Source organism: Chiloscyllium plagiosum, unplaced genomic scaffold (assembly GCF_037043375.1).
Source record: "Chiloscyllium plagiosum isolate Xiang-an unplaced genomic scaffold, Cpla_swu_hap1 HiC_scaffold_9, whole genome shotgun sequence".
NCBI lineage: Eukaryota > Metazoa > Chordata > Chondrichthyes > Orectolobiformes > Hemiscylliidae > Chiloscyllium > Chiloscyllium plagiosum.
Window position 1 is genome coordinate 3,441,775 of NW_028270147.1, and position 23,899 is coordinate 3,465,673.

The following is a 23,899-nucleotide window of genomic DNA, read 5'->3' on the forward strand; positions in this document are numbered from 1 at the left end:
TGAATTTCAATCATGTACCAAGCAGGATTCAAGCCCAGGTCCCCAAAACATTACCTAGGTCTTTGGATAAATAGTCTTGTGATCATACCATTAGGCCATCACCTCTCTGACTTGGAAATATATCGCTGTTCCTTCAATGTCGCTGTGTCAAAATCCTGGAATTCCCTCCTGGAGGGAATTGAGAGTCAACCTACAGCGCATGGACTGCAGTGGTTCAAGAAGGCAGTTCCCCCCTGACCTTCTCAAGGGGGAAATAGGGACGGGCAGTAAATGCTCAGCCAGCAAGGCCCACAACCTGTGAATGAACTTTAAAAATGGCTAGTCCAGTGGCAGTATCACTACACCAGCACCTCAGAGCAATACTTCACAGGACGGCTGACAAAAGCACACCAGATTCAATGGGTAACTCTCTATATGACCTTGAGTAACCCTACCATCAGCGCATAATTAAACATTATTGATTGACAATTAACACAATCTAGTTGGGCTGAATGGCCTATTTGCACCTGTAGATACGACATATCATCTCATTTCTCAAAGATGATAATGGCACCAATTGTAACAGGCAGGAAGCTGGTTAAGAAAAGAAGTGGAAAACTGCATGATGTTCCCTTTGACACTTTGTGTGGCTTGGTCCTCAAATTACGGGCTGCTTTTCATGCACAAACTCTCCTCGAATTCTTCAAAGGATGCTGAGTATCCAATTTGATGGATAAAGGGGATGATTGTCAAAGGGTGATTCTGAAGTGAAAGTAACATCTGATCCTGGGATGTTTTGCTAGGGGTGTGAGATTATTAGGGATACGCAGGAATGGGGTTAAAATCAGATCAGCCACGGTCTTACTGAAGAGCAGAGCAGCCTCCTCTTTCTCCTTGTTAGTATTTTCAAGCCAACGTGACAAATGAGATGGGTAACTAACTTGATGGGTTTTAAAATGCTTTCCTTGTGGTCAAGGTATTTTGGTACAATTTATTTATTTGTTCAATAAACTTGCACCACATTCATTTCCAAATGGTGATACCCACACCAGCGATTAAAGTGTTGTACTTGGCGCACAAATCAATCTTAAAGGTTGACTTATATACCACATCGACAGAGCTATTCCTCAGGAAATTCATACTCAGCTGCCATCCTCAACAAAATTGAATGAAAAAACATATTGCTGCAGACAGAAGTACATTCATATTTCTCTTCAACGTTTAAAATTATCAAAGTGTTTTCATTAGAGTACATGGGGAAAAATAAAGTCCATTGGCAAAAGTGTGGATATGCAGAAGACAAAGATTTAAGTTAACTGGAAAATGAACTGATGAGAGCTAGGGATTTTTTTTATCAACACAGTGAGTTGTTGGGATCTGGAAGGTGTTGTCAGAAAGGCTGGTGGAAGCAGATGCAATTAGAACTTTCCAAAAGGAATAAGAAAAATATTGGGGAAAGAACATTGCAAGAGACTGTGGGAGAAAGTGAAGAGGGAGAGTATTACTGAATTTGATGGGATTTTCAAAACTCCAGGCCCAGCCAAACACACCTCTTTGGTGTATCATCGGCATTTCATCTCAAAGAAACACGTGTTGTAACAGTGAACTTGTCAGTTATCCAAAACACAATACACTTTGCCATCCAATTGCAAAGCGTAGAAAGTCAGTCATTCTCCCTGCCAGCGGGCAGACAGAGTAAGGTCTGACGCCAACTGACAAGATGTACTTGCAACAGCCTCAAATATATTTCTATTCTTAGCTTGTTGTTTTTCACAAATCAATATGTGGACAGGTAATCAGCTGTTTTTTTTCTTTAAACAGACTGTTTTTTTTCTCTTTCTGTCAGTAAGTCAGTCACCTGAAGATGGAAGTCTCAGTCTGTTTGGAACAAACTGTCAAAGAGATGGAACTGTATCATCCAGAATCCTCACCCACCCTGGGGCATCAGTTGACAAACAATCACTCAGAGAAACACACAAACCTCAAGTCATCCTGAAGTAAGTGCTTTTGGGCAAAAATTGAGCCTGCAGAGAATGCAATAGCTTAACAAAATATGTATTCAATCCATTTTCACAGCAACTTGCACCTTCTAGTGCTTCTAATGGAGAGCCTCTTGATAGGAAAAGCTGATGAAGAACTGCCGAGTTTGGATTCAATCACCTCCTGAGGAACTGAGTAAGGAAATAAGGTTTCTTCGACAACCAATCTTATTGGGCCCGATTGATCTGTTGTGATCCATGCTCTGAGGCTTGATCTGGGTGACAAATTCCAAAACCGGGGATCACAGTCAAAGGATACAGGGTAGGCCATTTAGGATGGAGATGAGGAAAAATCTCTTCACCCAGAGAGTGGGCAGCCTATAGAATTCACTGCCTCAGAAAGCAGTTGAGGCCAAAGTATTGAATGTTTTCAAGAAGTATGGTGTACTGTTTAAAGCTAAATGGATCAAAGGGTATAGGGAGAAAGTGGGAACAGGGTATTGTTGATGATTGTGAATTGGATAATCAGGCTCGGTCATATTAATTGGTGGGGTCAGCTCAAAGCGTCTACTCCTGCTCCTGACTCTATGAAACAAATGGAACTGAAGACCAATAAATCCCCTGGACCTAATCGGATACATCCAAGGATATTAAAGAAAGTAGCTGGAGAGATAGTGGATGCACTGGGAGTAATTTTCCAGGAATTCTAAGATTCTGGAAGAGTTCCAGAGGATTGGAAAACTGCCAACGTAACACTTTTATTTCAAAGGAATGGAGACAAAAGCAGGGAACTAGGCCAGCTTAGTTTGTTCCAGCTTAGTTTGATGCCTGTTGTTGGGAAAATGTTAGAAGCTTTTTTAAAGGATGGTTGCTCAGTTATTGGAAGGATACTATCAAGCTGAAGTGGGTTTGGGGAGATTTATCAGGATGTTTCCAGGTATGGAAGGTTTGAATTTATAAAGTTAAAAATCACGCAACACCAGATTATAGTCCAACAGGTTTAATTGGAAGCACTAGCTCTCGGAGCGATGCTCCTTCATCAGATGCTCCTTCATCAGATGCTCCTTCATCAACCACCTGATGAAGGAGCAGCGCTCCGAAAGCTAGTGCTTCCAATTAAACCTGTTGGACTATAACCTGGTGTTGTGTGATTTTTAACTTTGTACACCCCAGTCCAACACTGGCAACTCCGAATCATGAATTTATAAAGAAAGGCTGGATAGGCTGAGACGTTTTTCACTGGAGCATAGGAGGTTAAGAGGTGACCTTATAGAAGTTTATCAAACCATGAGGGGTATGGTAGGGTTAATGGCAAGTGTCTTTTCCCTTGGATGGGGGATTTTAAGACAAGGGGGCACATTTTTAAGGTGAGAGGAGAGAGATTTAAAAAAAGACATGGAGGCAATTTTTTACACAGAGTGTGGATTTCCTGTGGAATGAACTGCTTGAGGAAGTGGTGGATGTGGGTACAATTACAACATTTAAAGATATTTGGATAAGTACATGGATAAGAATGATTTGGAGAGATACTAGCCAGGAGCAGACAGGTGGGGCTAGTTTAGTTTGGGATTATAAGTGGAATAGACTGGTTAGAGTGAAGGTTATGCTGTGTGATTCTATGACTCTCTGTAATAGCAGAGCATTTAGAAATAGATAATATGATCAAGCAGAGTCAGCAGGGCTTCATGAAGGAGAAATGGTGCCTGAAATATTTACTAATCTTCTTTGAAGAGGAAACAAAGGTGAATAATGAGAGGATGTTTACCCTCATGGGAGAATCTAGCACCACAGGGCAAATAATTTCAGACTGAGATGAGGAGGAATGTCTTCTGTCAGAGGGTTCAGAGTCTTTGGAAAGGCTGAGGCACTTGGGGTTGTTTTCATTGGAGAAAAGAAGGTTTAGGGGTGACTTGATAGAGGTGTACAAGATGATTAGGGGTTTAGATAGGGTCGACAGTGAGAATCTTTTTCCACGTATGGAGTCAGCTATTACAAGGGGGCATAGCTTTAAATTAAGGGGGGGTAGGTATAGGACAGATGTTAGGGGTAGGTTCTTTACTCAGCGAGTCGTGAATTCATGGAATGCCCTGCCAGTAGCAGTGGTGGACTCTCCCTCATTGGATAGGCATATGGAGGATAGTGGGCTAGTGTAGGTTAGGTGGGCTTGGATCGGCGCAACATCGAGGGCCGAAGGGCCTGTACTGCGCTGTATTCTTCTATGTTCTATGTTCTATGTTTTGCACAGAGAGCTGGACCACTATGTATATTTAAGCTGAGCTTTGTAGTTTCTCGACTGGTCAGGAATCAATGATTACAGGAGAAAGAGCAAGGAAGTGGATGTGAGAAATGTCAGATCAGCCATGATCGTATTGAATAGTGGGGCAGGCTTGAAGGGCCGAATAACCTACTCCTGTTCCTATTTCTTATAGTCAAACATTGACCTGAGGTTCTGGATTGGCCAATGACATTACCACTGCCTCCCCTGTAACTTTGCCTCTATTCACATCACCTACTACTTCCTCAAAGAATACTAGTTGGTTCGATTTTCCTTTTACAAGGACATGTTGACTTTGCCTGCTCCTTGAGTTGGAACATAGAACATAGAGCATTACAGCGCAGAACAGGGTCTTCGGCCCTCGATGTTGCGCCGACAGGTTATAACAATCTGAAGTCCATCTAACCTACACTATTCCATTCTCATCCAGATGCCTATCCAATGACCATTTAAATGCCCTTAAAGTTGGCGCGTTTACTACTGTTGCAGGTAGTGCATTCCATGCCCCTACTACTCTGAGTAAAGAAACTACCTCTGACATCTGTCCTAAATCTATCACCCCTCAATTTGAAGCTATGCCTCCTTGTGCTCGCCATCACCATCTGAGGAAAAAGGCTCTCACTGTCCACCCTATCTAACCCTCTGATTATCTTATATAATGACACCCCTTTGTAAGTAATTAGCTGCTGTTTTGCAGAATGGAAGACAGGATTTTAAAGGTTGTCACACTGGGCTTTTCAGAGCTCTGTGCATGGAGACATCAGATATTCCCTCTCTCATGGAACATGACAGCAGCTCAGCAAGTCACAGGTGAGACATTGTGCACCAACGCATGGAGGCACATGGTGGGGCTGGAGTTATGTGGCCTTGACACAGGCCTCTGACTGGTATTTAGCTGCATGGACACTACCCTGGCATAGCAACTATAGGACCACAATGGCGAACAGTATTCTGTAATGAAGTAGACCAGGGTCACTTTGCATTGTTAAATATTCAGACACTGCTCCCCAAGACTCGGGTAACTGTCTGTGTGGTGTTTGCACATTCTCCCCGTGTCTGCGTGGGTTTCCCCTGGGTGCTCCAGTTTCCTCCCACAGTCCAAGGATGTACCTGTTAAGTGAATTGGCCATGCTAAATTGTCAATAGTGTTCAGAGATGTGTCAGTTAGGTGCATTAGTTAAGAGTAAATGTACAGTAATAGTATAGGGGAATGGGTCTGGGTGGGTTACTCTTTGGAGGGCCAAATGCCTGTTTCTACACTGTAGGGTTTCTAGGATTCTATGACACTGGTTCGATCTCAGCTGGAGTATTGTATGCAGTTCTGGGAGGCATGATACAGGAAGGATGGGGAGAGAGTGCAGAAGTGATTTACAAGAATAGTGCCAGGAAGGGAACACTTCAGCCATGATGATAGATTGAAGATGTTGTTCTCCTTGGAGAGAAGACAACTGAGAGGTTTTCATCATGAGCAGGCTACTCAGAGTGGACAGAGAGGGAGAGAGAGAGTGTGTTCTTGTCAATGTTCAGAAAAGGATTAAGAGGCAGTCTCAATGTTGATGTAGGAAGCAGATCAGAGCTACCTCTTCCTTCACTTATACCTACCTCCTTCCTGGGGTTCTAAAAGCAGTGTTTTAACCATTTAGAGATATACTGTTTGACCGCATTGTAGATCATAGACAGAAGGTCAGTGGGATGTTAAGCATAAGAACATAAGAATATTAGTGAATCTTGAGTGACATTAAACTCTGTCATAATCTCTCATTACTCTGGGATCACTGGTGTGGCAATTACTCCTTTGTGTGGTCAGATGTGGCTTTTATCATGTTACTCATTCACATAACATAGGTATCGTTGGCTGGACCAACTTTTACTGCCCGTCCCTAACTGCCCGTGAGAAGATGGTGGAGAGCTGTCTTCTTGAACTGCTGCTGTAGGTTCACCCACAATGTTCTCAGGGAGGGAATTCCAGGTTTTTGACCCAAGGAACGTGAGGGAACAGCGATATATTTCCAAGTCAGGATGGTGTGTGGCTCAGTGGGGAACCTACAGGGGATAATCCTGACGGTCCCCTAGTCACCATAGTTGTCTGGGAGGATGATATTCCCTGACTTGTTTTGTTGACAGTGTAGCGACTGATAAAATTTATATCTTGGTTTCAAGACAGACATGGCCATCAGCAACTTCATCCTCCACACCGATGCTGCGTCAGTGTTGTGAGTGGCAAAAGTTGTTCAAAATTTTCTGTGAAGCAGAGGTGGGTATTCCTTATGACTGTAGAGGGGAACATGTTTGTTTGACTTTGGAAGTGAGATGGGGTCAGAAATAAGTGATAAGTCTCTTAATCACTTGACGATGTTTTGGTATCTCCACAGGGGAGACAATGGCCTGGTGGTACTGTCATTAGATTGTTAATCCAGAAACTCAGTTAATGTTCTGGGGACCCAGATTCAAATTTCTGCCATGGTGGAATTTGAATTTTTAAAAAATATATGGAATTAAGAATCTACTGATGACAATGAAACCATTATCGATTGTCATAAAAACCCACTTGGGTCACTAATGTCCTTTAGGGAAGGAAATCTGCTACCTTGTCTGACCTACATATGACTCCACACCCACAGCAATGTGGTTGACTCTCAACTGTCCTCTGGGCAACTAGGGATGGGCAATAAATGCTGGCCTGACCAGTGATGCCCTCATCCTGGGTACCAATAAAGGAAAACAAAGTCAGGGATGCTGCAGAAAATTCTGTGGGTGGTCACTGAATGGTCACCTGATGGTCAGCAGTTTGTAGGTATTCCTCGTGATTGCCCTGTCCATCTGACGATCAGAAACAGTCAGCTCTCTGGCCAAACTGGAACATCAAACTCTATTAGATTACGTTACCTACAGTACGGACACAGGCCCTTCGGTCCAACAAGTCCCCACCGACCCTCCAAGAGTAACCCACCCAGACCCATTCCCCTACACTACATTCACGTCAATTTTCCTGCTCTCGGATGCTGCCTGAACTGCTGTGCTTTTCCAGCACTTCTCTAATCTACACACAGGCAGTTGCCCAAGGCTGGAATTGAACCAGGGTGCCTGGCGCTGTGAGGCAGCAGTGCTAACCACTGAGCCACCGTGCATTAGTCAGGGGTAAATGTGGGGAATGGGTCTGGGTGGGTTACTCTTTGGAGGGTCAGTGTGGACTTGTTGGGCCGAAGGGCCTGTTTCCATACTGTAGGGAATCTAATCATCTAACCTAATCATTTAGATGTATCAGGGCAACTGACCAAAGGCTTGACCTTTGAAGAGTATGGGGAGTGGGTGTCGTTTGGGAGGGAATTCCAGAGATTACGGTCCTAGGGACCTGAAGGCACAGCTGTCACAGCGGTGAAATAGCAAACAGTAAAAGGTCTAGACCACCAATGCTAATGTCTGACATAGAGAACACAGACTTACAAATAAAAGTTGGCCATTCAGCCCCTCAAGCTTGCTCTTCTATTCAATTGGATCTTCACTGGTCTAATTGTGTTCCAAATTCCACATTCCCATCTGTATCCAATGATCCTGGGGATTCACCTGCCTAACAAGAATCTCCCCATCAATGTCTTAAAAATACTCAAATGACTCCACCTCCATCATCCTCTGTGACAGAAAGATCCAAAGTTGGCCAACCCTCAGAGATTTCCCCTCTAGATTAGATTAGATTACATTACAGTGTGGAAACAGGCCCTTCGGCCCAACAGACCACACCGACCCGCAACCCACCCATACCCCTACATTTACCCCTTACCTAACACTACGGGCAATTTAGCATGGCCAATTCACCTGACCTGCACATCTTTGGACTATGGGAGGAAACTGGAGCACCCGGAGGAAACCCACACAGACACGGGGAGAACGTGCAAACTCCACACAGACAGTCACCTGAGGCGGGAATTGAACCCGGGTCTCCGGTGCTAACCACTGTGCCACCCTCATCAGAGGACAACCCTAATTTTAAACCTGTGATCTCCAGTTCTGGGTGCTGGGTTGTCAAAATTAAAGTACGACCATGCAATTTTCAACTTTGACACTTCCAGTCACGTTGTCGAGTTGCATTGGCATAGCACCTTTTATGTGACTAAACATCCCAAGATATTTTACTGGAGCGGCAATTTGTCAGAACCAGTCACCAAGTCAAATATGAAGCAATTCAGATAGGAGACCAAATATCAGATTTTAGGAGCTTTTGAAAGGGAAAGAGGAAGAAGGATTTTTTTAAAAGTGAATGCTTGGAGTGAGTGGCATTCCATACCACCCTCTTTTGGATAAATCAAGAGCATATGTGACAGCAGAACACCTCATTAATATTGAGAAAAGTCTTTTACATAATGATATAAGTACCCGGTTTAGGTTCGTCTGAAACTGCAGAAACCATCTGCTTCATAATTTAATCATTTCAGCGCAGTCGTTCATTCAACTTGCCACAGCCAGTGGAACATGGGACAGATTAACTTACAGCAGTCAAGCGCAACGGGATAAAGAATATCAAAAAGATTTAAACATAGCCAACGAATCGATATTTTTCCATTTGTGTCCAAACTGAGAAACCCTGGCAGACTCACACACACCAAAACATCTGTCTGTGAATTGACAAAGAGTCTCTGTGTTAAGACTCTGTGGAGATGATTGGTTTGGCCATTGAAATTCAAGACCTACCCTTGACTGATATTTACAGCTTCAACTGTACAGTGACACGGTTCAGACTCGATCTTTGGAGAAATATCTGTTTGTCAGTCATTGCTCATGACTCCTAATGAACACTTTTAATTCTATTCCACTTCAAGCCCATGTTCCTGCCAACTCCAAGCTTACAACAGCTGATACCCATCTCACTCACTCATCACCTACTCACTCTTTGGGAAATTCTGTCAAAGTGGCTTGCTTTCTTCAAACTGCCTCAAAACTCCTGTTACCATCAGAACAACAGGGTACTCCAGTTTCCTCCCACAGTCCAAAGATTCGCAGGGTAGGGTGAATTGGCCATGCTAAATTGTCCATAGTGTTAGGTGCATTAGTCAGAGGGAAATGGGTCTGGGTGGGTTACTCTTCAGAGGGTCGGTGTGGACTAGTTGGGCCACACTAGGGAATCTAATCTAATCTAAGAACAACAGCATTGTGAAGGGCTCAAATGGTATAGGGTGTATGGAGATGAGATAGAGAATCAGCCATGATTCATCTCAACTAGTGGAGCAGGCTTAATGGGCAGAATGGTCTATTTCTGCTCCGACTTTCTATGCTTCTAGTTGCATTCAGATAGGACCTTTAACATTGCAGAATGCCAGAACACTTCATAACAGCAACAGTCAAAGAAAATTGACACATGGAGGGATTGGGATAGGTGACCAAAGGCTTGCTCAAAAGAGTTTGCTTTTAAGAAGCATTTTTAAGGAGGACAGAGAGAGAGGGTGTCGGAGAGACTTAAGGAGGGAATTTGAGAGCTGAGGACCTGGGCAGCTCACCACCACCTTCTCAAGGGCAACTAGGGGTGGGCAATAATTGTTGCCCCAGTCAGTAACGCCCAGGATCTGTAAGTGAACAAAATAAAACAATTGAGATATGGTCACCAACGATGGAGAAATACAATGGGTCAGTTTTGGAGGAGGCAGAGATTTTGGAGGGTCATGCGGCTGGAAAGAGGATTTTAGAGGCAATGCTACACAGAAAATGGAGGCTGAGAGCTCAGTGGGGCTTTTTGTGAGGTCAGAAACATTGGGGCAGTGTTATATTTAATACCTCTTACCAAATGTCTACCCAACCCCTCAATCTTTCCTACTGCTCACTCTATCATCCCATCAGTGCGTCCCCAACCAGGACCCCCTCCCTGTTTGCACAAAAGAGCCGGAGAGAGAAGAGTAAGGGTCACCGGACCCGAAATGTTCACTCTGATTTCTCTTCACAGATGCTGCCAGACCAGCTGAGCTTTTCCAGCAATTTCTGTTTTTGTTTCTGATTTACAGTGTCTCCAGCTCTCTTGGTTTTTACTGGAAAGAGAGAATGTCTTTGTGTGTGTGCTTCCCCTAGGCAATTACTACAGTTGTCAAATCATAAATCATTCTCACATAAACATTTCCAGTTCTTCAAAGTCCTTTCTTGAAACAGGGAAAAAACAATTGGCCCAAACAAGTGCAGCCCAGTTTCTGAGGGCTGACCCTATCCTTCTCACTGGATTTAGTTAATCACTTCCTTCTCCATACAACCCCTCCAATTGCTGTCTATTTCAGGACCCTCCCGTATTTCACTAAATTTATCCCATTTGGATTCTCAACTTCCTGATTTTTAAACAGGTGAGATCGGAACTCATTACTCCAGTGACGCAGCAATCAACTTTCACAAGTTGCCTTCACCTAAACTCAAAATCTTCAGTTCATTCATAGAGTCCCTACAGTGGGGAAACAGGCCATTCGGCCCATCAAGTCCCCACCGCACCTCTGAACCCTGCATTTCCCGTGGTTAACCCAACTAGCTTACACAACCCTGGGCAATGGGCAATTTCCCGTGGCCAATTGACCTGACCTGCACATCTTCGGATTGTGGGAGGAAACTGAAGCACCCGGAGGAAACTCACACAGACTCAGGGGAAATGTGCAAACCACTCACAGACAAAGTTCAGTTCACCGAGGCTGGAATTGAACCCGGGTACCTGGCACAGTGAGGCAGCAATGCCAGCCACTGAGCTACCCTGCTACTCCCTCTGTTCCCACCTTCCCTCCCTCCCACAAGGTCCCTGAACCTGTGGCCCATTCACCTACCTTGGTTCCAGAAGCCTAATGCCCCTCATCAAAGCTTTTAATGGCTAATGCCAGTTTGAAATTTCCAGTTGACTGTATGCTCAGTAATGTTCTCGGGGAGAGAGCTCCTGATTTCCCCAGGCCTTCGCTGTGTGAGGAAGTGGTTCCTGATGTCTTCATTGAGAGTTGAAGATTCTGCCTCTTGTCCTGGACTCCCACCACCCTTGCCCATCCCATGGAAGAAATGGATTCTCTCTATTGATCCAAACAACTCCTTTCCTTGACTAGTGTGAAAACTAATCAGAATCACATCTTCAGGTAGAGGAGCAATTTGGAAGGCAAATGGAATACTAGCATTTACTGCCAAAGGAATAGAGCATAAAAGTAGGGAGTGTTGCTGCAACTGTTAGAGTGAAGGATAAGAGTAGGGTACAATGAATGAATAAACATGTTGAGGTTCTAGTCAAGAATAAGGAAGAATCATATATTGGATATAGACAACTTGGATCAAGTAAATCTCCTGAAGAGAATAAAGAGTGTAGGGGCGTTCTTAGGAAGTAAGTCAGGAGAGCAAAGAGGGAATACAAGATAGGCTTGGCAGAAAAGGACAAGGATAATCCAAAGAATTCTACTAGTACATAAAGAGCAAAAGATCAACTAAAGAGAGAATAGGGCCCTTTAAAGATCAACGAGATTGTCCGTGTATTGAACTTCTGGAGATGGGTTTTATGTAATATGTCCCTGAAAGTTACCACCCAGATTGATAGGGTTGTTAAGAAGGCGTACAGTGTGTTAGCTTTTATTGGTAGAGGGATTGAGTTTTGGAACCATGAGATCATGCTGCAGCTGCACAAAACTCTGGTGTGGCCGCACTTGGAGTATTGCGTACAGTTCTGGTCACCGCATTATAGGAAGGATGTGGAAGCTTTGGAAAGGGTTCAGAGGAGATTTACCAGGATGTTGCCTGGTATGGAAGGAAGGTCTTATGAGGAAAGGCTGAGTGACTTAAGGCTGTTTTCATTAGAGCGAAGAAGGTTAAGAGGTGACTTAATTGAGACTTTACAATAATTTCAGGGTTAGATATGGTGGACAGTGAGAGCCTTTTTCCTCAGACAGTGATAGCTAGCATGAGGGGACATTGCTTTAAATTGAGGAGTGATAGATATAGGACAGATGTCTTTACTCAGAGCAGTAGAGATGTGAAACACACTGCCTGCAACATTCATAGACTCGCCAACTTTAAGGGCATTTAAATGGTCATTGGATAAACATAAGAATGAGAATGGAATAGTGTAGGATAGATGGGCTTCAGATTGGTTCCATAGGTCAATGCAATATTGAGGGCTGAAGGGCCTGTACTGTGCTATAATGTTCTATGTTTTATGTGTGAGTCGAACTGCCAGAAAATGTGGTGGATGTTAGTGCAGTGGCATTTGATAGTTCAGTTTAGGAACATTATTGGTGTGGACCTGTTGGACCAAAGGGTCTGTTTCCATGACGTATGACTTTATGATTCTATGACTTTCTAACTGTACAACACATCAGTGAGACTGCATCCGGAGTACCGCAGACAATGTGATTCCCTAACTTGAGGAAGATTTTCATTTTTTGGAGGTTCACTGGATTGATCCCAGAGATGAGGGATTTGTCCTTCTGAAGACAAATTGAGCAGTTTAGGCTGATCCTCTCCGGAGTTTAGAAGAATGAGAGGAGATTTAATTGAGGTGTACAGGATGCTAAAGGGAATTGACAAAATAGATGTGGCGATGTTTCCCCATGTGGGACAATCTAGAATGAGAGGTCATAGTTTTCAGATAAGGGGTAGTAAATTTAAAACAGAGACAAGGAGAAATAACTTTTCTCAATGGGTCATCTGTGGAATTCACTCCCTCAGAGCGCAGTGGACGTTGGGACATGGAGTTGATTCAAGGAGGAGATACGCAGGTTTTTAATTCATAAGGGGTTGAAAGGGCAGGCGAATGGAGTTGAATCCAAGATGAGCTCAGTCATGATCGTATCAAATGGCAGAGCAGGCTTGAAGGGCTGAATGGCCTCCTCCTGCTCCTAGTTCTTATGTTATCTGAAATATCTTAATTAGCTCAACTCAGGGGAATATAGTCTAGCCCAAATAGTTTTCCCTCTCAGTTCAGCCCTGGTGATAAACTTCCTTTAGATGTTCCCTAAGGCCAAAATGTCCTACCAATGTGCCTCACATTGATGACTGGACTGGACTCAAAATACTAAGGTTTAGTTAGAGTTTTATAGCGAGAGCGTGTGAGTGAGAAAGTGAGTGAGAGGCAGAATGAGTGTAAGGGACAGAGTGAGACAGAGTGTGTGAGAGAAAGTGATTATGAGAGAGTGTGATGGGATTAGAGAATATGTGAGAGACTGTGAAAGAGAGTGAGAGAAAGCAACAGAGATAGAGAATACAAGTGAGTGAGCTGGATAATGTGTGTGAAAGTTGTGTTGGAAAGTGAGAAGGTGTAAGAGAAAGAGAGAGGGTTTTAGCCAGAATTTCATTATATTCTATCCAGCAATTGATAAAGGTGAACATCCTACAGATCTTTCTAATAATTTTTATATCTATCCTCTCGTGTTTAAAGATTTCTATGTGTGGATCTGATAATGTATGATGACTGTCACTGTTATGAAAATCCTAGGGTGCCTGGTCTTTAATTTGACAATGGGTGGTCTCAAATTTCCTTAAATTCAACTCTGCCCCTCAGTTCATTAAATCAAGAATATCTTCTGTCAAAAAATATTTGGTAAAATTGAAATTAATGCAATTGGCTTAACTAGGAGCTCAGATTAAAAAGGGAACAGTGAGCCACTCTCCTTGATTTTTTTTAAAAAATCTCTCCTATAAATCTGGTTTCTTTAAACCCAAAGGAAAATAAACTGACAGAAAAGTTTCTTTTTAAAAATGGCGTCTGTTGGTGTCCCTGTGGGAGCTGGGGCTGAATAACTGATGAGGGGTGAGTTTAAAAATCTGCTTTACTGACCACTGCAGCTCCTGGCCAGCAGCTTCAGAGAACCACAAGTTCCACATCTGGAAGCAAACACCAGCCTCTCTAAAGGGTCACCTCTACTGTTGGGACCGAGGAAAAGTTCTGGGGCTTTCTTTCTGAGTCCCTTTGACACGCTGTCAGAACTGCCCCCCCCCCCCCCCCATTACCCCGTCGGCTGCAAACAGCTGCTGCTGATTAAACCCCCCCCCCTCCCCTACTCCAACCCCACAGGAAATCTGAAGGGTGGGGGGAGGCTGGAAGCTTTCTTCAGGAGCACATCAAGCCCCCAGTGTCCTCCACATTTAACGCGACCCATCAATAGCTACATTCCATTCAGTGGTTGCACCAGACTATACACACACACACAGAGACAATAACACAGGGATTCGGAGCAGCATGGTAAATCCTCACCCCCTTCTCTCTGCTGCAGAGACACTAAGGGAGGGGGGGGGGGGTGTAAAGGGAAAGGATTGGGGCTGGTGGATTGTAACAGAAAGTCTGTATTGTTACAGGGAGCCGACAGCTGATTGCAACAATCCGCCTTTCAGTGAAAGAATGCTAGCTCTCCCCGTGAAGCTGCTTTGCATCTCCCCCCTCCACACCAGCCTGAAACACACACATAAACATAGAAAACCATCTGCTTTAAAGGGTTAATTTCCTACCGAACACTGAATCGTGCAGTTCTGCTTTCCGTCCCATTGCTATCCGCTGCTGATTGTATTCACTCTCAGTCTGTCTGCCTGTGTGTCTCTCCTCCGCCAGGATTAACAGCGCTCAGTGTTTATGTCTCAGACCCTGCTCTCCCCCTCCCCTCGCCACTCTCCCTCAGCCAGCTAATCCCCAACGTCAGAGCATCACTTCTTCTGAAGTGCAAAGCGTCATCTAGTGTATGGGTGAGAGAGGGGCTGGAAGCTCACAGTGTGAGTCTGAATAAAGCAGAGAGACAGATAGACAAAAGGAGATTTGGGGTTGCAGGCGAGAACCGGATTTTGCAATCGGTAATAGGGGGAAATTGTTGTCAGGAATTCACGACGGGCCCGTTTGGAAAACTGGGAAAGGATTTTGTTGAGTAATGCGCATCCAAGCAATTTGCATTTCTCTAGCGCCTATCAGAATGTCCTGAAGCAGTTGGCGTTTTTCAAGAATCATAGAGATGTACAGCACGGAAACAGACTCTTTGGTCCAACTCGTCCAGATATCCTAAACTAGTCTAGTTCCATTTGCCAGCAGTTGGACATTATTCCTCTAAACCCTTCCTATTCACATACCCATCCAGATGTCTGTTAAATGTTGCAATTGTACCAGCCTCCACCACTTCCTCTGGCAACGCATTCCATACACGCACCACCCCATCTGTGTGAAAATGTTGCCCCTTAGGCCCCTTTAAAATCTTTCCCCTCTCATCTCAAACCAATGCCCTCTAGTTCTGGACTCCCCCACCCCAGAGAAAAGACCTTCACTGTTCACCCTATCCATGCCCCTCATGATTTCTTGAAGTGTAAGCCGCTGCTGCAATAGATGCACCTTAGTCAGCATCCAGGGAACAGGAGAATTCTTCAGGAAGGGCTTATGCCCGAAACATCGATTCTCCTGTTCCCTGGATGCTGCCTGACCTGCTGCGCTGTTCCAGCAACCCATTTTCAGCTCTGATCTCCAGCATCTGCAGACCTCACTTGCACCTTAGTCAGCGCAGAGCAAGATCCCACAGAGTGTTAGGCTAAATGAACTCATGCCTCAACACTACTTTCAGTGACGATGATACAGGAACCAGGATTGACCCAGGACAGGGTGGACAATACCCTTGCTCTGCCTCCAAATAGTCCCATTAGATTATTTCCATCCATTTAAGGGAGCAGCACCCCACCTGCATGGGGCCATGGATAGAGATACCCTCTCCACCATTCCTTCAGATGGAAATCGAAGAGCTCTCAGTCATTATTTGAAAAAGGAGCAGGAGGGTTCACCCTAGTGTTCTGGCCAATACCTTTCCATTAGATTAGATTCCCTACAGTGTGGAAACAGGCCCTTCAGCCCAACCAGTCCACACTGACCCTCCGAAGAGTATCCCAGCCAGACCCATTTCCCCTCTGACTAATGCACCTAACACTAGAGACAATTTAACATGGCCAATTCACCTGACCTGCACATCTTTGGACTGTGGGAGGAAACCGGAGCACCCAGAGGAAACCCACACAGACACGGAGTGAATGCGCAAACTCCACACAGACAGTCACCCAAGGCTAGAATCGAACCTGGGACCCTGGTGCTGTGAGGCAGCAGTGCTAACCACTGAGCCACCATGCTACCCTAAATAGCTGGGAAAGGAGTGACATTTAGATTAGATTCCCAATAGTATGGAAACAGGCCCTTCAGCCCAACCAGTCCACACCAACCCTCCGAAGAGTAACCCATCCAGACCCATTTCCCTCTGACTGATGCACCTACCACTATGGGCAATTTAACATGGCCTATTCACCTGACCTGCACATCTTTGGACTGTGGGAGGAAACCCACGCAGACATGGGGAGAATGTGCAAACTCCACACAGACAGTCACCCAAGGCTGGAATCAAACCTGGGTCCCTAGCGCTGTGAGGCAGCAGTGCTAACCAATGAGCCAACATGCTGCCCAATAGCATTGCTAAAATGATAAAGTGCTCAGTATCACTCTGCTGTTTGTGGGAGCTTGCTGTGCACAAATTAGTTGCTGTGCTTTCTCCATTACAGAAGGGAAACCACTTTAAATTCTAATTTTTTGTGGTATGCGTTTGGGTTTCTGAGGTTTATACATACAAGTGCTTCCTTGCCAGCAGGAGGGTCAGTAATGGGAAGGACACAGTGTGAAGACCATTGGGGAAAGCCCCAGAGAGGGAGATGAGGGAGATGGTTTTCCACACGGAGTTGTTGCTGCCTGAAAAGGCAATGGGAGCAGTTTCAGTATTAACTTTCAAAAGGGAATTGGGGAAATATTGTAACAGAAGCAAAAAATGAAGAGCCAAAGGAAAGGAGCTAGAGACTGGGACTAATTGGTTAGTTCTTTCAAAGGAGGAGGTGAGGACTGCACATGCTGGAGATCAGAGTCGAAAAGTGTGGTGCTGAAAAAGCACAGCAGGTCAGGCAGCATCCGAGGAGCAGGAGAGTCGGTGTTTCGGGCAAAAGCCCTTCATCAGGAATCAGGGTGGCCCAAGGAGGCTGAGAGATAAATGGGAGGGGTGGGGGGGTGTGGCTGTGGGGAAGCCAGCTGGGAATGCGATAGGTCAATGAAGGTGGGGTTGATGGTGATAGGTCGGAGAGGAGGGTGGAGCAAATAGGTGGGAAGGAAGATGGACAGGTAGGATAGTTCCAGAGGGCAATGCCAAGTTGGAAGGTTGGATCTGGGATAAGGTGGGAGGAGGGGAAATGAGGAAACTAGTGAAATCGACATTGATGCCGTGTGTTTGGAGGGTCCCAAGGTGGATGATGAGGTGTTCTTCCTCCGGGTGTCAGGTGGTTAGGGTTTAGAGATGGGGGAGACCCAGGACCTGCATGTTCCTGGCGGAGTGGGAGGGAGAGTTAAAGTTTTCAGCCACGGGGCGGTGGGGTTGTTTAATGCATGTGTCCCGGAGATGTTCTCTGAAACATTCCACAAGTAGGCATCCTGTCTCCCCAATGTAGGGGAGACCACATCGAGAGCAACGGACAGAGTAGACGATTTATGCTTTTCCAGCACCACACTCTCGACTCTGATCTCCAGCATCTGCAGTCCTCACTTTCTCCTCAGTAATTATAACCTTACTGTGAAGCCTCTTCCAAGGATGCCCACCTTGAAGAAGTTCTTCTCCTTGTCGTAAAAGGATCTCAGTGAGTCTTACTCTCTCACTGCACCCAGGTTATCTCCTCTGCCCTGAAGCTCTTCAGCCACATCCTGAAGCAGATGCCCTACCACAGCCAAATCTCCTTCCTCAGCGCCTGTCTATGCAACCGACTGATCCCGCAGGGACTCTGGTATACATTCAGACCATCACAATTTGGACCACCTTCCTAATGAAGAGCTTATGCTCAAAATGTCGACTCTCCTGCTCCTAGGATGCTGCCTGCTCTGCTGTGTTTTTCCAGCACCACACTTTCCACTCTGATCTCCAGCATTTGCAGTCCTCACTTTCTCCCTCAATGATGGGCAGTATGGCTTCCTTCTGTGCTGTATCAATCTAACAGCATGGCATTACCATCGCTCTTATTTTCTGCTTAGTCATGTGACCAAAACCTTGGTCAAACAACTAGGTTTTGCAGAGTGCTCTAAATTATGAAGCATGATGTAGGGAAATGGAGAGCAGTGGGCTCATTATTGCCAAGCCTAACGCATCATCAACTGAAGACATAACGCCAACAGTGGAGTTAGTAAAACTGGAGAGCCGATGTTTTGGGCATTCCTGATGAAGGGCTTATGCCCGAAATGTCAACTCTCCTGCTCCTCAGATGCTGCGCCTGACCCACTGAGTTTTTCAAGCACCACCCTTTTTGACTCTGATCGCCAGCATCTGCAGTCCTCCCTTTCTCTAAGTCACTAAAACTGAGGATATGCACATGGCCGGACTTAGAGAGTGCTGATGTCTCAGAGATCGTGGGGCTACAGGAGATGGCAGAGATAGAGAGGGATTTGAGGAGAAATTTAATATCAGAATATTTCTTGACTGGAACCCACAGTGAGGACCGTGAGGATGTGCAGGAGAGTTTGAGGAAAGGGACTTGGTGTGGGTTAAGACAACGGCAGCAGAATTTATGTTGATCTCAAGTTACTGTCCCGCGTGTAACTCTAATTGTCAAGGGTTGAGATCTTTCTTCTTTCCTGAAGAAGGGTTATACCTGAAACATCGACTTTTTAGAATCATAGAACGCCTACAGTGTGGAAACAGGCCCTTCAGCCCAGCAAGTCCACACCGACCCTCTGAAGAATAATCCACCCATACCTATTACTCTACATTGATCCCTGACTAATTCACCTAACCTTTGGATTGTTGGAGGAAACCGGAGCACCCGGAGGAAACCACATACAGACACGGGGAGAATGTGCAAACTCCACACAGACAGTCTCCTGAGGCTGGAATTGAACTCTTATTTCTTATTATTTTATGTTTATTTTAACCATTTTCCTGCCGTATCCTTCAAGTTTGTGTTGTTTCAGGAGAGGGGGAATGCAGCCCATTGCCGGGGAATGACAGAAGATCATGCTTTTATTGGGTTCTGGATCAGGAATGCTGCCTGAACTGCTGTGCTTTTCCAGCACCACTCTAATCCAGAATCTGGTCTCCAGCATCTGCAGTCATTGTTTTTACTATGCTTTTATTGGGGCCCAAAGTATCGAAGGTTGGAGGTGGGAGTGTTATTGAGAAACTCGGGCTGTGGCTGAACCGGAGTGACTGCATGTGTAGTGGCTCCCACCCCTCCTCCTCCTCAAATCAAAAATAAAACCCTGTGTTAGGGTTGGTAAGGTAAGTCTCAATCTCTTTTGGCAATTTCGAACAGAGGAGATTGGAGGCTAGGGAAGTTTTATGTTTCTCTTGCAGGATGTGGGAGATAAGGGTCACCACTAAAGTCCCTGTTGACTTCGTCTGCGAGAAGTGCGCCCAACTCCAGCTCCTCACAGATCACGTTAGGGAACTGGAGCTGGAGTTGGATGAACTTCAGCTCATTTGGGAAGCTGAGGGGGTGATAGAGGGGAATTATAGAGAGGCAGTCACACCTAAGTTACAGGATAAAGGTAACTGGGTGACCATCAGGAGAGGGAAAGGGAACAGGCAGACAGTGCTGGGATCCCCTGTGGCTGTTCCCCTCAATAAAAAGTACACCATTTTGGATACTGTTGTGGGGAGGACCTACCAGGGGAAAGCAACAGTGGTCAGGTCTCTCGTACTGAGCCTGGCTCTGTGGCTCAGAAGGGAAGGGGGGAGAATAGGAGAATGATAATGATAGGAGAGTCAATGGTGAGAGGAACAGACAGGAGATTCTATGGTTGAGAGCAAGACTCCTGGATGGTATGTTGCTTCCCAGATGCCAGGATCAGGGATGTCTTGGATTGAGCCCACAGGATTCTTAAAAGGGAGGGAGAGCAGCCAGAGGTCGTGGTACATATTGGTACCAATTACAGAGGTAGGGAAAGGGAGGGCGACCTGAAAAGGGAATATAGGGAGTTAGGTTGGAACCTAAAAGGCAGGACGAGCAGAGTAGTAATCTCAAGATTGCTACTGGTGCCACGGGCAAATGAGACTAGGAATAGAAAGTGAGTGCAGATGAACACATGGCTGCAGAGCTGGGGTAGGAGGGAGGGCTTCAGATATGTGGATCATTGGGGTACCTACTGGAGAAGGTGGGACCTGTATAAGCACAATGGGTTGCACCTGAACTGGAGGGGCACCAATATCCTGGGTAGGAGCGGGAGAGTTTACACTAGATTGGCAGGGGATTGGGAACCAAAACTCCGGAACAGATGATGGAGTAGGTAGTGAATGGACAGAGTGCAGACAGTCTGTGAGGAGGGATAGGCAATTGATAGGACCAAAGTGCAGTCAGCGTGATGGGTTGAAGTGTGTCAATTTTAATGAAAGAAGTATCAGGAATAAGAGTGACTTAGATACTTTTATTGAACTTAGAGCATGGATCAGTACTAGGAACTACGATGTTGTATCCATTACAAAGACATGGCTATCACAGGTGCAGGAATGGTTGTTGGATGTTCCAGGGTTTAGATGTTTCAAAAGGAGTAGGGGGGAGGTAAAAGAGGTGGAGGAGTGACATTGCTAATCAGGAACAGTATAATAGCTGCAGAAAGGGAGATCATCAAGGATGGTCTGTCCACAGAGTCAGTACAGGTGGAAGTCAGAAACAGGAAAGTAGCAGTCACATTATTGAGAGTTTTCTATAAACTCTCCAATAGCAACAGACACACAGAGGAGCAGATTGGGAGGCAGGTTTTGGAAAGGTGCAGAAGTAACAGGGTTGTTGTCATAGGTGGCTTCACCTTCCCTAATATTGATTGGAACCTCCTTAGTTCAAATAGTTTGGATGGAGCAGTTTCTGTCAAGTGTGACCAGGAAGGAGTCCTGACTCAATATGCAGATAGGCTGACTAAAGGGGAGGGAGGACATATTGGATTTGGTGCTTGGCAATGAACTAGGTCAGGTGTCAGATCTCTTGGTGGAAGAGCATTTCGGTGACAGTGATCACAACTCCCTGACCTTTACTAAACTCATGGAGAGGGATAGGAGTAGACGGTATGGGAAAGTATTTAATTGGGGGAGAGTGAATGACAATGCTATTAGGCAGGAACTGGGGCACCTAAATTGGAAACAGATTTTCTCAGGGAAATGCATGACAGAAATGTGGAGGCTGTTTAGGAAGCCCTTGCTGATAGTGCTGGACAGGTTTGTCCCATTGAGGCAAGGAAGGGATGGTAGGGTGAAGGAACCTTGGGTGACAAGGGATGTGCAACATCAAGTCAGGAGGAAGAAGGAAGCTTACTTAAGGTTGAGGAAGCAAGGATCAGACAGGGCTATACATGGTTACAAGGAAGAATGGACTTAGGATAGCTAGGAGGGGTCATGAAAAAGCTTTAGTGGATAGAATTAAGGAAAACCCTAAAGTGTTCCAACATTTAACTGAGGAACAAGAGGATGTCCAGAGTGAGGGTAAGGCCGATCAGAGATAGTGGAGGGAACTTACACCTGGAGTCAGAGGAGGTAGGGGAGGTCCTTAATGAATACTTTGCTTCAGTATTCACTACTGAGAGGGACCTTGAAACAGGTTGATATGCTCAAACGGGTTGATGTTAAGACCGAGGATATGCTGAAAAATTTGAAAAACATAAGAATAGCTAAGTCCCCTGGCCAGATGGGATATACCCTAAGTTACTACAGGAAGTGAGGAAGAGATTGCTGCACCTATGGCTATGATCTTTGCATCTTCACTGTCCACTGGAATAGTGCCAGATGATTGGAAGGTGGCAAATGTTATTGCCTTGTTCATGAAAGTGAATAGGGATAATCCTGGGAATAACAGACCTGTCAGTCTTATGTCAGTGATGGGCAAAGTATTGAAGAGGATTCTGAGAGACAGGATTTATGTTGCTTTGAAAAGCATAGTTTGATTAAAGATAGTCAGCATGGCTTTGTGAAGGTTAGGTCATGCCTCACAAACCTTACTGAATTATTTGAGGATGTGACAAAACACATTGATGAAGGGAGAGCAGTGGCTGTGGTGTACATGGACTTTAGCAAGGCTTTTGAGAAGGTTCTCCATGGTAGGCTCATTCAGAAAGTAAGGAGGCATGGGATACAGGGAAACCTGTCCATCTGGATACAAAATTGGCTGGCCCATAGAAGGCAGAGGGTGATGGCAGAGGCAAAGTATTCAGCCCGGAGCTTGGTGACCAGTGGTGTTCTGCAAGGATTGGTTCTGGGACCTCTGCTCTTTGTGATTTTTATAAAGGACTTGGATGAGGCAGTGGAAGGCTGGGTTAATAAGTTTGCCAGTGACACAAAGGTTGGTGGAGTTGTGGATGGTGTGGAGGGCTGTTGTAGGTTGCAACAGGATATTGATAGGATGCAGAGCCAGGCTGAGAAGTGGCAGATGGATTTCAACCTCGAAAATTGTGAAGTGATTCACTTTGGAAGGTTGAATTTGAATGCGGAATACAGGGTTAAAGGCAGGCTTCTTGGCAGTGTGGAGGAATAGAGGGATCTTGGAATCCATGTCCATAGATCCCTCAAAGTTGCCACCCAAGTTGATAGGGTTGTTAACAAGGCGTATGACGTGTTGGCTTCATTAGCAGGGGATTGAGTTGTAAGAGCTGCGAGGTTATGCTGCAGCTCAGTAAAGCCCTGGTTAGACCACACGTGGAATATTGTGTTCACTTCTGGTCCCCTCGTTATAGGAAGAATGTGGAAGTTTTAGAGACGGTGCAGAGGAGATTTACCAGGGTGCTGTCTGGACTGGAGGGCATGTCTTATGAAGAAGGGTTGAGGGAGCTAGGGCTTTTCCAATTGGAGCAAAAAAGGATGAGGGGTGACTTGATAGAGGTGTACAAGATGATGAGAGGCATAGATAGAGTGGATAGCCAGAGATCTTTTTTTCCCAGGGTAGAAATGGCTATAATGAGGAGGCATAATTTTAAGATGATTGGAGGAAGGTTTAGGGGAGATGTCAGAAGTAGGTTCATTACACAGAGAGTGGTGGGCGCGTGGAATGAACTGCCAGCAGTGGTAGTAGAATCAGAGACATTAGGGACATTTAAGCGACTCTTTAGGCACATGGATGGTAGTAAAATGAAGGGTGTATAGGTTAGTCTGATCTCAGAGTGGAATAGAAGGACTGCACAATATTAAGGGCCGAAAGTCCTGTACTGTGCTGTACTGCTCTATGTTCCAGTAGCTGTGGAGATCTTGAAAGGACTTGTAGCAAAGGTTGAGGTTCTGGATGTGAGTTTGCTCACTGAACTGGAAGGTTTGGTTTTAGATGTTTCATTACCATACTAGGTAACATCATTAGTGAGCCTCCGGTGAAGCGCTGGTGTTAAGTCCCACTTTCTATTTATGTGTTTAGGTTTCCAGTTCCTAGTATGGTGATGAAACATCTGAAACGGATCCTTCCAGCTCAGTGAGCAAGCTCACATCCAGTTGTGGAGATGTTGTAGCAAACAAAGGCCCTGAGGATAGATAATTGAGATTTTCAAAGTGCCCTTGCAGATTAAGGTTTTGTTCTCAGGGCAGGTACAGGCCGAGAGATAGAGTGGGGACAGGGCTATTGGTGGAGAGCACCATAAGGAAGGATCAGAGATGGCCTTCCCTGTAATTAATATTGTGATTGATGGTCAATGTGAATGGCAAGGTGAAGTGGGGAGGTGGTGCAGAGGGATTTGAAAAGAAATAAG

General features: G+C 45.2%; 1 protein-coding gene across 1 annotated transcript in view; it reads right to left on the reverse strand.

Moving 5' to 3' along the window:
* The window catches only part of slc44a5b (solute carrier family 44 member 5b), a 290,000-nt gene extending 275,243 nt beyond the window's left edge, over positions 1-14,757 (reverse strand). The window contains exon 1 of the mRNA XM_043698569.2: positions 14,662-14,757. Within this exon, the coding sequence (XP_043554504.1) occupies positions 14,662-14,698 (37 nt within the window). The 5' untranslated portion in view covers positions 14,699-14,757. The remainder of the gene's footprint in view (positions 1-14,661) is intronic.
* Between the last annotated feature and the right edge of the window lie 9,142 nt (positions 14,758-23,899).